This window comes from Pyrus communis, chromosome 12, assembly GCF_963583255.1.
Source record: "Pyrus communis chromosome 12, drPyrComm1.1, whole genome shotgun sequence".
Lineage (NCBI taxonomy): Eukaryota > Viridiplantae > Streptophyta > Magnoliopsida > Rosales > Rosaceae > Pyrus > Pyrus communis.
The window spans coordinates 3,978,880-3,993,753 of NC_084814.1; the positions used below are offsets into that span (position 1 = coordinate 3,978,880).

The window sequence follows — 14,874 nt, forward strand, 5'->3', positions numbered from 1 at the left end:
ACGTAGCATCTCTCAAATGATAAATAATTTCTTCGAAGAATCTGAGTAAATTACTCATCAATAAAAACTTACTTGTCTATAAAAACTACAGTCGCAGCGGAAACGAAAAGAGAGTGCTGTATTTAGCTGTGAAATTCTGGAACAAAAAAATGGTAAATGCCAATCCAGCATCTGCTCGAACGATATTCTCACAGGCCTCTGCAAAATATGAACTCAGAAATTAATACCCATAGAAGAGGTAAGTAAAGAACATCAAAAGAGATAGTATTCACATAGAAAGGAAGTCTGAGGCAAACTAAGGAAGAAACAAGTGTCTAAAATTTGAAACAATATGTAAACTGTCCCTGTCTACATTACAAAAAACTTAGAAATCAAGTGAAAAACTATAAGCCGCTCTCCAAGTAAAATTATGGAATTTATAACTCAGCAGAGAGGGGAATGTGTTTGGAGTTCACTTTCATTTGGAGATGAGAAAGTAAAGTTTGGGCAATTCTTGTTCCTATAAATCGACTTTCTTGAGAGAGGTTTAGGAGGGAAATGATAGGACTCTGGTTTATTTTTCTTACTAACCAAACAGAAGGTTGGAGAATTTAATAAATTGTTCTTTCCCCCTTATCCACCATTGGTAAAGGTAAAACCAAACAAATGGTTGATTAATGTTTCAAAGTTTTCTACTTTGAAGAGTGAGAATGACTTACATGGCATGGGTACATTGACATGGTGGCATCCCGTGCAAATGGAACAAGGACGTGAACATTTTCTTATCCACGTCCTTGGGTTTAGCAGGACGCCACATGGCAATGTACCCGTGACTTGTAAGTTGGTCTCTTCAAGAGTAGTTTTCCATGGAAAAACTACAAGAATATAAGAACTCAAGCAAAAGCCGCATTTCTCAGGCAAAACCTCAAACAGTTGAACCTCAAACAGTAGAACTGCAATACAAGCTACAAGCTGGGAAAAGCTTAAACACAACAAAATCTTCCATTACCCGTCACTTGGCACAAAACCCATATGCACTAAACACATTCTTAATCATCTACTTGTAGTGTAAACCCTAAACCCTATTCTCTAATCCAGCTACAGAAATTCACTTAACCAATTAGCACTAATGAATAATTTACATTGAAAATGAACAAATTAAGATTTAATCAAAAACAACAAATGGGTTTTGTATAATCCATAATTTTGCGATTTGTTGTTTGAGATTGTGAAATGAGTACCTGACTTTCTTCAGGAGGACGGCCTTGAGCTTGCGAGCGAGGTCTTGAGATCGGAGTTTCTGTTCGAGATTCTTGCGGGCTAAGATGCGCTTCTCGGAGTTCTTGAGGTGGTGGGTTTGCTCCCGCTTTATCATCCTCTCGATCCCACTCGACGTCATCTTCCTCTGCATAACCGTCAGCGCCCACTCCAGGTTCCCGTTCATAACCTTCACCCGAATCCCTCTCGATTGCTCATGTCGATGACCCAGTGTCAGCGTCGCTGACTCCACCCCCTGACTCGCCCGTTTCAACACGTTCCACGCGCACCTTGCCGCCACCGAGTTCATTGCTCCGCTTTCGCTGTGTTTCTTTCTGTTTCCGACGAGATTGCGGCGTTGGCTGGCTGTTAAAGTGAACAAATGTTTTACCGAGGTTTATTTATCGATTTTTTTTATTTTTTTTTTATGAAATTAATTTCAATTTTTTAAAGTTACACTAGCATATGGGCACACTTGGTGTGTGTGAGAAAATTTTTTATTTTTGTTTTTGAAATAGAATGAGAGAGGAAGTGAGCGATAGTGTTTAGACCCAAAATAATATTATTGGGCCGTGCGTAGGTTTATGTTCGGCCCAAAGCTTTTTCAAATGTACTATGGGTTGTTTGGTGGTCGTAAGCCGCTCAGTTAAGGTAGTTGAGTCCTATTGCAAGAATGAGTGATTTGGATAAGGATGGGTCAAAGTCCTAGTACGATAAGGAGTCCTAATGCAATGAGGATTCTTGGCCAGAAATGAATACGGCTTGAAAAGGGGGTGGAGTTCAAAGTCCTAATAGGAGTAGGATTGGTCGAGATAAGGTTGGATCAGAATAAGAAGTCCTAATCCGAATATGGTTTTAACTCGATCGTAAGGAGAATTTGTTGCTATAAATAGAAAGCAGAGTGCATCATTCAAGGCCCCTCCAATTCAACACACAAATTGCCCTGCACAAACCTTTCAAACACTTTGAGATTTTTTATTTTCTTTTTCCGCCAACACACCTTCAGTTTGAATAAACAGCACTGTGAAGGCAACCGCGCGAACATCTTCAGTTTGGATAAACAACATTGTTATCGTATAATCAGCTGACCGAGGAGCACCTTCAGTTTGGATAAATAGCACTACGTCGAGGCCGACTGGTTACCTATCCAAGTCTCGGTTGAGAAAGGTTTCCAAATCCTTATTAGCAGATGTCATCTTATTAACCTTTTCGGCGAGGTAAGGTGTTACAAGTTAATACATTCGACACATTGAACGCCAAGTGATTTTATGATTGGATACTCACAAGTGAGTTTCAGAGTTTGACATTCTGATGGCTGAACTACATTTACCATCAAGACATACATCTCTTTTGAGTACCTGTGTTCATATAATTTGGAGTCGGTTCGACGTACTTATACTCTTACAAATACAAATACAATCACCATGACCGAACCCGCCGCCAACAATTCATGAACTTCACAGAGCTAGCAGCCTTGTCTTCAGACTCGAGAACCCGAATGCCGAGACATGTTCCTTCCTCGGTCGCGGTCGCAAGATCAAGAAGTCAACAACGTGCTCAACGCAACTTCAACAAATTTTACTCCTCGCCCGAGCTTGGCCGATGAGTTGGCACACCCCACATCAATCGAATAACGTAGTTAGCTTATTAGTTACTCGGCATACGTGTCACGTAGGCTTTGTAATTTTTAAGGTCAATAGATAGATAAGGTAGGAGTGGGAAGTTTTTTATTTTTTATTTTTTATTTTTTAAATTTAGAGGTATGTTAGGATTACATGTAGGTGAGGCTTTGAAAAAAAAAAAGCAAAATTTGGTTGTATGAAATTACATTTTTGTCTCATATTTCTTATTCATGTTATGTTTTAATTAAAGGGTTAAAATGGTAATTTCATAGGATTTTAGTTAACAATAAGTGTTTTATTAATTAGTAGAGATTAAGACCACATTCACCTGTTTTGCCAAAACAATACAAGATGACAATGGAGAAATTTTTTAGTGTGCTGATAACAAAAATATTTCTCTATATGTAATTATATAATTGGAGTTTGGAGGAACATTTTTTTTTTTTTTAATAAATTGTATTGATAACATATAACTAATCACTCAATGTGCTTGGAACACAACTGCACATTATGTGTTATCATACAACTGATGATTTTTTTTCTCCAAATATTCCTCTCATTATATAATTAAATATGGTACACCTATAGTTTAAAAATATTTGATCCACTTGATATTTTTATTGAAATATTAAAAAAAAGCAGAGAAAGATATAGAAATGCGGGTGAAGTCTAATCCTCACCTCATATTAGAGAAATCAAGTTTAGGTTAAAATCAACAGATATGGTTCATATTTGTGTTAAATATTGAAGAAACGTTTATATTGAATCCCAACCAATATTTGACAATTCCTAAAGTTTCATTTAAATTTCCATTATTTCCATTGAAAGCAACCGATGATGATAATTGATATATCTGTTGATATTTTTGCAAAGAGTAATGTTATTCATAATATGTTTTTATATCACATTTATATATCACCTTAGGTGACATCTGATATGGACAGCCACATTATTTGAAAAATTTGCAAAACCCAAGAAAGGAATAAGAAAGAGTCCTTGTATATCACAATCATCATTTAATTAGCTTGTTTTTCTTAATTATTAGTTTATTAAATAATGAACTAAATTTAAAAATCTGATTAATTCAAATGATACGACTGTCCACATCAAATACCACCTAAAATAATATGAAACTATAATATAAAAACATGATGTAAATAGCATTACTCTTCTGCAAATTTGCATATTAATGTTTATACCAATACAGATATTCTAAATATTGAACACACCACCCGTCTTCCAGCACATGTAAAGAAAAATAACACATGTCTGTGTTGTATTATTATGACGGAAGTGGTGACGATAGCACCGTCCGATACAAGTCTTCTCCCTCCCTTACCTTGCAGCGGCAGCATGGCCTAACCCAACGTACCAGGAACCTCCACGGCTAACTCCTCTCCAATCTTCCTCTGACTTGGGCCGTCCTAAACCACCTTCGGCCACAGCCCAGCCAGCCCCTCCCCCGCCTGGACCCCCAGATTCCCGGACGACCGCGCAACCGCCCCAAATCTTGCAATCCAAAATTCCAAAAGGTCCGTTATCAGGCGATGGCTCCACCACGATCTCTGATCCTTCACCGGCTGACGCCCTACTTTGCAGCTCGAATCAGGCAGAACCAGAGGCTCCTATCCTCTTCTTTCTTCTATTCCTCTTCCTCTTCCGCTGCAGAAGAAGCCTCCTCTTCTTCTCCATCTCCGTCCGTCGACCTCGAATCCGTTCACATGACTGATACCTGTGTACAAGTAATCCCTCTCTCCCTATCTTGCAATTCGATACCATATGTGGGCTGCCTGGCTTTTCCATTTCTATGTTTGGGTTATCAATTTGTAGATATGTGGAATTATATCTTTCCTTTATTTTCTCGAAAGGAATGAATCCCGAAATGGTTTTAATTCCGTTGTTTAGCTGACCATTTTCGTTAATTTTGAGGAATGAATCACAAAATAGAAACACAGACAAGAAATGTTTAAACTTTGTAATGGATGCACGAAGAACGCTTATGATGTTAGACTCTAACCAGCCAAACGGCTATATTCCAGCAGATAATCCGAGTACCATTTCGGTTTTTCGTTCTTATTGAATTGGTTATCATGCTCGCGGTATGCAGTTTTTGGGCGAAGAGAGTTTAATGTGGCTTATGGGCTTTTGTGTCTGTAATCCTTTGTTGTTTTTGGTCAGGGTAATCCATACTTGTATCTTGAGTGAGTTGCATACTAATGTGTGCTGACTTTGGTTTCTTAACGGATGTCTCACAGAGACTGAAGCAGCTGCAAGCCAGTGAAGCGGAGGGAAAGGTGCTACGTTTGAGTGTAGAAACCGGTGGATGTTCTGGGTTCCAATATGTTTTTGATCTGGATGACAAAGGCCATCCGGATGACAGGTATTTATTGTCTCCCTCTGTATTTATAATTGTTGAATAAAAACGTTTTTACTTATTTAGTTTGCTTGGTTAACTGGAAATCCATGCATTCTGTAATAGAGTATTTGAGAAAGGAGGGGTAAAGTTGGTGGTCGACAATATTTCGTATGATTTTGTGAAAGGAGCAACTGTTGATTATGTTGAGGAGCTGATTCGTTCTGCTTTCCAAGTAAGTCAATTTATCTCATTCCATTTCATGCTTTGTTCTTTAATTTTCCTGTCCGTGGTGCACGTCAAATCTCACACAGATGACCCCACATGAAATTTCACTGTTCGGGATATGTGAACTAGAATAAGTAGTCAAGAAATATATTCTTTAGAAAGATGTGCTTGAAATTATTTTTGTTAACTATGCCTATCTTGGTGAGCATAAGAAAAGTAAGGAGCATCTGCCAGTGGTCTTCTTTTATGACAGTTAGAAGTACATTCTTTTATAATGAAAGATCTGCTTGAAATGTTTTCTGTCGGATGAATGATGCCTATCGTGGTGTCAGTGCATAAGATAAGTAAGAACCATCTGCTAGATATAAAAGTTAGCATTGCATAATGGTATTCTGTGTATCAAATATAACAATGATAGATATTGTATAGGTCTTGGCTCACCATTGTGCACTGTCGGCCATGTTAGAAAGTATCATAACGGTTCCCTTGACAGGCTATCCGATAATTCAGTGAGCATGTATACCATGTTAGAAAGTATCATAACGGTTTCCTGTATTTGGCATCACTACCTTTATTTTTTTCTAAGTAGGTTGCTGTAAACGAGAGATAATTGGCAATGCAATACAATGCTCTTCTGCTGTGCAACAGATTGGTTATTGCTGGCGTTGTCTAGACAAGCAGAACAAGGGATTTTGTCTTTCAGGGAGGGGAGTTACAATAAAGAAGTTGTTTTAGGAATTTCTTTTTCTAACGAAATGGAGCGGAGAGTTCGAGAATTGATAGAACTGTTTGTTCTATGTGAATGAGTGGGTGGTAGCTGATTAGGAATAGCCATAAGGGATGGAAGAATCTTGCAGTGAGTTCAGTTGGGATATGGAAGCTTGGTTTCTCGGTTTTGTTCTTTTAAATGAGTGGACTTTGTTACACGTGGGATTACGAGGAAACTTCCCCGGGCTATAGAACAGGGGTGCTTTTAACATGGCTATGCCCTTATGTGTGGTTGCTTAGGTTTGTAGTGTGCCCATTACGGGTTTGGTCAAACAATATGGGGATGTTTAAAATCTGAAATCTGCTGAATCCCTTCTAAATTTGGTAGGACAAGACTCTTATGGTGTGTTTGGATGAGGAATTTTCAAAGTATCAAGGAATTTAGGCTACAATAGTAAAAAATGCACTACAAAACATTGGATAGAAGATTGAAACGACTAGATGCAATGCGCTTAGAGGGATTTGTAAATGACTACTTGAAAGGAGTCAATTGAAAATTCTAAAGGTTTAGTGACTGTTGTAATGCTCATGTACTGCATTTCTTCCCTTTTTGATGTGTTGTAGTGCATTTCTTACTAATGTGACCTAAATCCCTTGGTTCTTGGAAACCCCTCATTCAAATACGCCATTATAGGGCTCAAAGTACACCTGCTGCACATTCTATTCGTTCAGCTGTCAATGAGAGGCCCTCACCAGGAAAACTCTCCAATTCTAAGAGGTCTCATGTCATGAAGTTAATTCGTTTTAAAATATTAACTGCATTAGTTTTCTCTTAGACTTTTTGCTAAGAACTATTGATGAGTGTTCAGATGTCAATGTGTTACCGTCTGACTTGGAGGAATGGCAATCCCACTCAAATAGTCTTCCGCTGAATTTGAGGCACAAATTCAGCTGTTCCACTACCATATTGGTTTTGCAGTATGGAGCAAATTAATAAGGCTAGAGCCTAGAATTTGGTTGTAACTCATTATGATTGAAGATCCACAGATTCAATTTATTTCTGTTGTTTTGATTTCTGTACTTCCATTTCTTTGCAGTTACTGGTAGTTAATATAGCGCGTCAGATGCCTTAAGAGGAAGCATCGTGTTTTGTTATGTGATTGCATATATGTCTGTCTTTGGGTTGTAACTTTATGATACTGAAGTTCTTCACATCTTTTACACAGGAATTTCATGTATATTTAACCTAATCCTGGTTTCATGTTCAGGTGACCACAAATCCAAGTGCGGTCGGGGGGTGCAGTTGTAAAAGTTCTTTCATGGTGAAATAATAGATTTCCGCATTGCGACTACTTTTGTGCACAGCCTTCCAAGATAGCTAAAGACTAGGAGGTGAATTAGGTTCAACCTAAATAGGTGCTTACATATCATTTTTCACTCGATTTTTTGAATAATGGTTATTTGAGTATATTGTGTAATAATCTCTTTGATGTATCACACGTTTATACCTATACCACATACATCTCATTGAGGCATCTTCTTGTACTTTTTTCAGCTTTCTGTCTGGGATGTTAATAACCACAACTATACACGATTGGTCGGGACTAGGAATTTGTTCAGTTGCCCGCCGCGCTCATCACTTGTAATTGAGTTGAATCAACCGTAACTTGTGTTATTTGATCGAACTTGTGTTATTTGATCGATCGCCTGTTTTGATGCCGTGTAGCGGCATAGATCAATGGTTACTTTTTGTAAGGAAATTGCATGTTTAATTCGGATGCTGAAGTTGCAATTTTGAAGCATCAATACCTTACTGCAAAGCAACTGCTCTTATAGATTTGGAAAATTTGGTAATGCTATTGACCCAAAAGTTCCGTCCTTCATTTCTTGCTAGCAGCCTCCTATGACACCCGGCTCTACGCGCAATCCGCAGTTCCTAACAGGACAATGAGCATTGCTTGTATGGAACTGCACGAATCGATCCAGGCTCCAACTTGTAATCTGAAGATTTGTAGAAATGATCTTTTACCCTTTGTTCCTGGCACTCCGAAAACATGGTTTTGAACGAAATAGATGGTCATTTTACTATAAACTGAAAATGACGTTACAGATATAATCACTAATTAGGCGAACATTGCCATGGCCTGGATCGTGTTACAAATTTAGAGAAATGATTTTCACACTCTATTTTTGGCCAAGCGGACCCTTGTTTATTTCATACTGCACAACGCAACACAATACAAACGAAGCAAAATGCCAACATCAAGAAGTCATAAATCATGGTTTTTGAGTTACGAATTGCATTTGCGGCCTTATTTCGAATGAAGATCGCAAGACACGAAGAAAAATACATTAAGAAAAAGAAAGCTTTTCAAGTGAAATACTTGACCATCTGAATTTCTTTCTGCTTGAAGCCGCACTTCTCATAGAATGCTCTGTTCTCGTTACTGCAATCAAGAATCACCTTATAACACCCAACAGAGCGAGCATGATCCGTAAGGAAGCTAATGATTTTCTTCCCTAACTGCATCCCACGAGCATCAGCGTCAACCACAATGTCTTCAATGTGCCCGACTTTGCCACAGTTCCTGATGAACTTCTTCTCGATGAACACACTTCCAGTTGCAATAATCTTCCCCGAGCAATCATCTTCTACAACACAGATAACATGGTCATCTCCGAGGGAGCCAATCTCTCCGAACCTATCTGCAAACTCCTTGTCAGATACAGAATCACAAACAGTTAGCTGTTGCAACAGTTGTATGAAACCCTTGCTTTTATCTGACATCTCTAATTTTCGGACGCGAAAATTTTGCCCTTCACTCCTCTCCATCTTTGCAGAAAGACGCAGTGCTGGTTGCCAACTAAAACATTAAGAACCAAATCAAAATTAACCAGAGAAACAAGTAAACTAAAGTTCAACAAAACAACCCATGAAAACATGGGGAAGTGGAGCTACAGTCGAGCAAAGCAATCGAAAATTACTCCTCCATTGGACATGGTTACAAGATTACTTGTTCAAGGATTGCAAGAGTCGAATTTTTACGCTCTGACAAAAATACATCAGACTGACAGATTCTCAGACACATTTCATCGAACAGGTAGTGTGCCACGTTCTCATATGCTTTCTTGTAAGAACAAATTGAAGAACAATACTTGGTGTTTGAACAAAATTAACTTCGAGTTTAATAATTTAACAGCGAAGAAGCTAAAAGAATCCCAGAAATCTTTGAAAATTTTGTTTTTAACAACTGTAATTACCTTGAATGCAGCGAAACGACGGAGATTGAAGCTGTTTGATTGGACGGATTTAAAAAAAAATTTGGACCATTTCTCGATTTATGCGTGTCATCCTTGCGCAGGGGCCATGCTAATCTTCTCTGTATCGTTCCAATTTTATCGGATGTCCCCGAAGGGACGAGCTTCTCTGCAGGCAAAACCTATATAAAGCGTACTCTGGATCCACGTCTGGGCGATGTGGGAGCGTACCTCAGCACTGTTCCTAATACCATATCTAAAGTAGATGTTAAATTTTAAACTTAAAATTTAAATTTGAAGGCTTAAATGGTATTTTAACATCTTTTAAATTGTTTTTCTCTAACCGATATGTCAAATTTTAAACATAAAATAATATTCATGTACTTTCTTTGTATTGGGAATGAAAAGAAATAAAAAAAATAATGCTTTAAACTAATAAAAAATTAATAAAATACATTTAATAATTAATTAAAAAAATTTGAAGGTGCTGTCAAATTTGACAGCAAGGGGAAGAGATGTCAATCCATTTCATACCACATCAGATTTGGCTTTTCGGTTGGAAAACATTAATGTTGTCTTTTATTACCGTTATTACTGATTTGAATAATTTGACATCTCATTTGGAGATGCTCTAAAACGCCTCGATTTGCTTGCCCTTAAATAAAAGAAAATTAATGAAAAGAATTTGAAAACTTTGAGTTTTAATAATAAAGAAAAAATAAAGGGTAAAGTGAATAGTACTAAGCTTGACTTTTTGGTGTAAAAATATGATTTTTCGTTAAAATGAACAATACCGTGAGTTTTTTGTTAAAATTTTCCTTAAATAAGTGGAAATAGATTATGGACAATCAACACCAAATAGATTTCCAACGTGTTGCAGATCTCTCAGTCCTTAGCCATCTATTCACCTAGTATCCCCTCCTACTATGCGACCATTATAATACAGAGACATCTACGATTCACCGATTAACGTGTCTATTAATATCATAAAGCAGACGATTCTCTACTCTTTCTATTTTTGATTTCGATGTGTATGCTTGATGTATTAGAGCATTATTCAAACATTAACTTATCCACAAATTGATCGTTGTAAGTTAGCTTCAGCTGAGTAAGTAGGCCTTAGGTCATTTCCAACCAAAAGTACTAAATATAACACTGTCAAGAATTATAGTCTTGTAAAATATTATTTTTAAATGAACGATGTCAAACCGTACTCATGTACCATCTCCAACCGAACGTAGTTTTAAGTTTATACTTTAAATTTATTAGTTAATTTAATCAAACTACCTTTAATGTTTTCAAATCTAGCCGTTGAATAATCAATTATTGCAACTGAAAAGCTGAGCCTAAAAAAAAAAACTAAGATGGGAGCTATATTTGACCAGCTTGATGCCCTTTTGGCCAAATAACGGCCTAATGATCTCCATAGAATTATAGCCTAACCTTCGGTTAGAGCTGAATTTTTGAACAGATCAAACTATTTTTTTGTTTTTGGACATTTATTCCTCTCCATCGGAGATGTCCTTTATCTTTGTTTGAAAGAGATCTTATTTCATCGAAAGTAATTTTATGCCGGATAAACTTGTAAAAATAATAATAAAAATAATAATAATTGTTACAAAGATGTTGGGTGAGAAATATGGGATGAAAATTTAGAGCACTCAGCACTGGAAATTCACTTCAAAATGTACATGTACGCTTCCAGTCTTCATTCCATGCTTTCCCCTCTAATACTCATCATTCCAATTGATGCCATGACTTCCCCGAAATCTTGCTCCTTTTGCTCTCTTGCTTCTCTGCCGTGGTTTACTCGATCGGCTTCTTCCGGTACTTCTTCCTCTTTCAAGGGACTAAGCAACGGGGATGGCCCCAGATACCTTGAGGACTGCAGAATAGATTTAGTTCATCTAGTTCTGGTTCGGGTATTTTTAACAAACTTACATTGTCTAACAGATACTGCAGTGCTGTTCAGTTACTATAAAATCATGCTGAAAAATAAGCGTCCAATGATGCAACGCATACATTACTAACTACATAGGAAAAGACTTATTATTCTTCCACATTATGAATGCTACCTCAAGAACATAAGACGAATAAAGTACCGTAATTGATATCATGGCAATAGAAAATCCCCATTTCTTAATAACTTAGTGTCGATACTTCATGGTCCTAACCCCAAACGCAACATGAAAATGATCGTACGAGACTGTGATGAGACCTTCTGAATCATTTAGAAAGTAACGAACACTAACCTACGCAATAAGTGTGCATTGGTAAACATCAACCGGTTGCAGTTATTCCACCATCCATAAATGTTTTCTCCATTAGATTAAACAACACAAGGTATCAAGACACTATTATCATGAAAACCACTTGAGATTACAAGCAGGAATCATAACAATTCACCAAAATTGGAACGTGAAACGCATTAGCTGTGTAATACCACAGCTATAATCTGCAATTTCACCATGATGTACTTTTTTTATAGCACGAGTGGGATGCTCACGATGCGGACAACAGACTTTTGTAACATGGCCTGAGTCTTAAGTAGTCTCCAATAATCACAAGCCAAACAAATCCTTTTCTTGGACCAAAATACTACTGTTCCTATCATCAAGCTTTTCATTTATTGCCTTCAAGTTTTCCAGTTATATAGTTCATTGTGTATACTATTCTCAACTAAATGACTGTTAAGATCTCTCAGAAATAAAGAACTTGAAATTAAAACTTCAGAAATGAAAGAAAGAAACTGATCGACTTGGTTATATTAAGAAATTTAAAATGGCAAAATTTCAACTCAAACGCTTATAGTCATAGCGTCTGGCTTCTCTTCTTTAGTTATAATTTCTTCCCATAAGGTTACAATTCATCTCAATATGCATTTGAAATAAACAGAATTTGACATAGATATTAGATAATGTTCAATACAATTAAGATAAATAATGATGAAAATATCCTGCTTGCTAAATGCATATAGAAAAGTTGAATCGATAGAAAATATACCGTACAACAAGAAGCAACTGAAAACATAGAATTAAAATAAAAATGACAGTTGACAGGCACAGTGAGGTTACGAAAAATTACCATACAAGCGGCTGGATAAGTTTCTGGAATAGTCCCCTCATCAAGGATATCAACGAACCTGTCCAAGTCATCATACAGGCTTACTGATAGTGTATGTGTATGGAAGTTGTAACCATCTCTCTTCTCCCTAGCAAGTTCCGCTTCCTACAAAGGGAACATGAAAAGATGAGATGCCAAAGAAATGCATATCGATGAGCGGATGACAAATACACAACAATTAATGCACGCCTTGTATATCAGCAAACCACCTATATAAATTACCGTCCACGCTTTACTCTCTAAAATATCTAACACTTGGATGATAGCATTCTAAACCTATACAGTTGAGAAACGCCTAGATCAAATTAATATGCTACAAATCGAATAAAAAGGACATAGCCGGCAAGTGATCCCCTGGAATACATACAAATCCTTAACCAAAACAGAAAAGAGAGGCGTCAATACAACGGCGCCTTCAACTCCAAAGAAAATTGAAGACCAAAAGGAAGCCCAAAAAGGAACTCTATTCCCCATTCCAACATTTCCCGGAAACTCTTTCGTTTCACTCCATCCACACTCTGAGGTAAAAAGCGACAACATTGAACCGAAAAATGAAATCTTTTCCCATGGTTTACATGGTGGAATGCGGAGTTTCGATGAAGTGTATGATTCAATGCTCTAGCAGGGCTCTACCTCATTTCAAAATTATTGCATCCAATCCAATAGACATGATTTAATATTTCTGCTTCAAATCAAACGGTTGAACACATTTAGCACCACTCATACTCATTTGATTTGATTTCAACTACTGTAAACCTAATCAAATTCAAGTTCGACAGCATGAAACTAAAAGCATGAAATTCCCAATTCAACACAGAAAATAAATACTACCTGACGAGAATTAAACTCTATAAAACAACGACCCAAGATTTCGTGGGTTTGGGGATTCAGAGGCACGGAAATCCCATCGTGTTTAATCACACCAACTTCACTAAACGCTTGTCGGATTTCGCTTTCGAGCTTCTCGGCCATCCTGGCATCAACAATTGGAAGGTTATCGACGACAATCACGTTTCCGAACCCGATGTCGAACAGCAAGCCGTCGTCGTTGTAGAAGACTTGTTGGTCATCAGACTCATACAAGTTTTGGTAAAGAGGCGGCGGAGGAGGCGGAGTGTTTAAGTGGAGGGCGGAGAGTTGGAGGCGCAGCTGCTCTTGCTCTCCCATGGTGGCGGTGTCGATTGTCATGCTTTTCGCTTTTCACTTTCTACGAATAGAGCGTTTTCTGCCTCGCAAAATAACTGAAAATAAAGGGTTTAAGACAAATAGAAGAATTTTTTTAATAATCTCACGAACTCGAATAATAATTTTAATATTTTATGTTTCTTTACAGATATATTTATAAGATTACAAATGAGTAACATTAGGAAATAAATCATTTATTTACAAGACAAAGAAACCCAACCAAATCAAATCATATCAAAATCTTAATTAAATTATATAAAATCACTAATTAAATCATATTTCTAAAATATTTTCCTTTTCCCAACAAAGATGAGTTTGGCTTTTAGTCCACTTTGGTTTTTGTGTTTTTGTAAAAAAAAAAAATCTTTTTATTTTTAAGCTAGAAAATATATAAGAAATAAGATTTTTCTCTTCATTTGTTAGTGAGAGATTTTAAGTTTTTTTTGTCGAAAGTAAATTTGAACCACATTATTACTAGTTTATTGTGAGATTTAGCCTTATTCTTTAATGTAGATAATATCGTTTGTTCAAAATATAATTGGGCTTATAGTTAAGTTTATCTAACTTGAAATTGAAATTAGACTAATGATTAATTTCAAGGTGGACTTTGAAAAATGAATACACAACATAAATATATAAAAAAATATTGATTTATATTTGGTTCGGTTTGATGTTTGAACTTTGAACTATCAAAACTGAAACCGAACCAATAGTTTTCGGTTTCGTTTGTGTTTTTAGTTTCAATTTGGTTTTCAATCAAACTTTTTTAGTTCGGTTTTTGATGTACCGAGCCCACCCCTTTGCGCTAAAGTATTTTTTACTTTTTGGGACTATGTATGTACATAAAACAGGTCCATTGCGGCATGATGTTTCAGTTCAACAACATATTATTGTAAGTGATTTTTGTTTTTCTGTGAGGCCTTTTTGATAACCATTTCGTTTTTAATTTTCATTTTTATCACATTTTTTGAAAACTAAAACTCAAAACTCGTTTGGGATCTACTTTCAGTTTTCATTTTTTTTAAAGAAAATTAATGAAAATAGCTTGATTTGAGTTTTAATGATAAGGACAAAATAAAAGGTAAAGTGAATAGTACCAGAATTGACTTTTTAGTATAAAAATATGATTTTTCGTTAAATACAAAACCAATCCACTAAATA

The 14,874-nt window shown here is 36.5% G+C and overlaps 4 protein-coding genes and 1 non-coding gene across 7 annotated transcripts; 1 reads left to right on the top strand and 4 right to left on the bottom strand.

Annotated features, from left to right (window-relative positions):
• Nucleotides 1–27: 27 nt before the first annotated feature.
• On the bottom strand, nucleotides 28–1,592 carry LOC137709904 (uncharacterized). The gene is made up of 2 exons (XM_068448886.1): nucleotides 1,221–1,592; nucleotides 28–198 (listed from the first exon to the last, which is right to left on the bottom strand). The coding sequence occupies exons 1-2, from the start codon at nucleotides 1,544–1,546 to the stop codon at nucleotides 189–191; spliced, it is 336 nt and encodes a 111-aa protein (XP_068304987.1). The 5' UTR covers nucleotides 1,547–1,592; the 3' UTR covers nucleotides 28–188.
• Nucleotides 1,593–4,093: 2,501 nt separating this feature from the next.
• LOC137710815 (iron-sulfur assembly protein IscA-like 2, mitochondrial) lies at nucleotides 4,094–8,222 on the top strand. 3 transcript variants are annotated; one of them, XR_011065013.1, is made up of 5 exons: nucleotides 4,094–4,600; nucleotides 5,114–5,238; nucleotides 5,338–5,446; nucleotides 7,416–7,539; nucleotides 7,703–8,222. XR_011065013.1 is itself a non-coding variant. In XM_068449950.1 (4 exons), the coding sequence occupies exons 1-4, from the start codon at nucleotides 4,406–4,408 to the stop codon at nucleotides 7,476–7,478; spliced, it is 492 nt and encodes a 163-aa protein (XP_068306051.1). In that variant the 5' UTR covers nucleotides 4,095–4,405; the 3' UTR covers nucleotides 7,479–7,692. The 3 variants fall into 3 exon arrangements, 1 of the variants encoding a protein (XP_068306051.1); XR_011065012.1 differs by having other exon boundaries at nucleotides 4,095–4,600; nucleotides 7,416–7,563; XM_068449950.1 differs by lacking the exon at nucleotides 7,703–8,222 and having other exon boundaries at nucleotides 4,095–4,600; nucleotides 7,416–7,692.
• Nucleotides 8,223–8,316: 94 nt separating this feature from the next.
• Nucleotides 8,317–9,608, bottom strand: LOC137710816 (glucosamine 6-phosphate N-acetyltransferase). The gene is made up of 2 exons (XM_068449952.1): nucleotides 9,409–9,608; nucleotides 8,317–9,011 (listed from the first exon to the last, which is right to left on the bottom strand). The coding sequence occupies exon 2, from the start codon at nucleotides 8,978–8,980 to the stop codon at nucleotides 8,519–8,521; it is 462 nt and encodes a 153-aa protein (XP_068306053.1). The 5' UTR covers nucleotides 8,981–9,011; nucleotides 9,409–9,608; the 3' UTR covers nucleotides 8,317–8,518.
• Nucleotides 9,464–9,566, bottom strand: LOC137711757 (U6 spliceosomal RNA). The gene has a single exon (XR_011065105.1). It is a non-coding gene; the product is annotated as a U6 spliceosomal RNA (small nuclear RNA).
• Nucleotides 9,609–10,984: 1,376 nt separating the features above from the next.
• Nucleotides 10,985–13,775, bottom strand: LOC137709906 (eukaryotic translation initiation factor 3 subunit B-like). The gene is made up of 3 exons (XM_068448889.1): nucleotides 13,360–13,775; nucleotides 12,490–12,633; nucleotides 10,985–11,290 (listed from the first exon to the last, which is right to left on the bottom strand). The coding sequence occupies exons 1-3, from the start codon at nucleotides 13,714–13,716 to the stop codon at nucleotides 11,114–11,116; spliced, it is 678 nt and encodes a 225-aa protein (XP_068304990.1). The 5' UTR covers nucleotides 13,717–13,775; the 3' UTR covers nucleotides 10,985–11,113.
• Between the last annotated feature and the right edge of the window lie 1,099 nt (nucleotides 13,776–14,874).

What these genes read in the sequence shown, in the direction of transcription:
- LOC137710816 (XM_068449952.1), bottom strand. Translation starts at nt 8,980, where the DNA reads ATGGAGAGGAGTGAAGGGCAAAATTTTCGCGTCCGAAAATTAGAGATG.
- LOC137710815 (XM_068449950.1), top strand. Translation starts at nt 4,406, where the DNA reads ATGGCTCCACCACGATCTCTGATCCTTCACCGGCTGACGCCCTACTTT. An exon ending in TGACTGATACCTGTGTACAA is followed by an intron (nt 4,601 to 5,113) that starts GTAATCCCTCTC and finishes GATGTCTCACAG; the next exon opens with AGACTGAAGCAGCTGCAAGC. An exon ending in TGATTCGTTCTGCTTTCCAA is followed by an intron (nt 5,447 to 7,415) that starts GTAAGTCAATTT and finishes TTTCATGTTCAG; the next exon opens with GTGACCACAAATCCAAGTGC.
- LOC137709904 (XM_068448886.1), bottom strand. Translation starts at nt 1,546, where the DNA reads ATGAACTCGGTGGCGGCAAGGTGCGCGTGGAACGTGTTGAAACGGGCG.
- LOC137709906 (XM_068448889.1), bottom strand. Translation starts at nt 13,716, where the DNA reads ATGACAATCGACACCGCCACCATGGGAGAGCAAGAGCAGCTGCGCCTC. An exon ending in TAGAGTTTAATTCTCGTCAG is followed by an intron (nt 12,634 to 13,359) that starts GTAGTATTTATT and finishes TTCCCTTTGTAG; the next exon opens with GAAGCGGAACTTGCTAGGGA. An exon ending in CTTATCCAGCCGCTTGTATG is followed by an intron (nt 11,291 to 12,489) that starts GTAATTTTTCGT and finishes TCTATTCTGCAG; the next exon opens with TCCTCAAGGTATCTGGGGCC.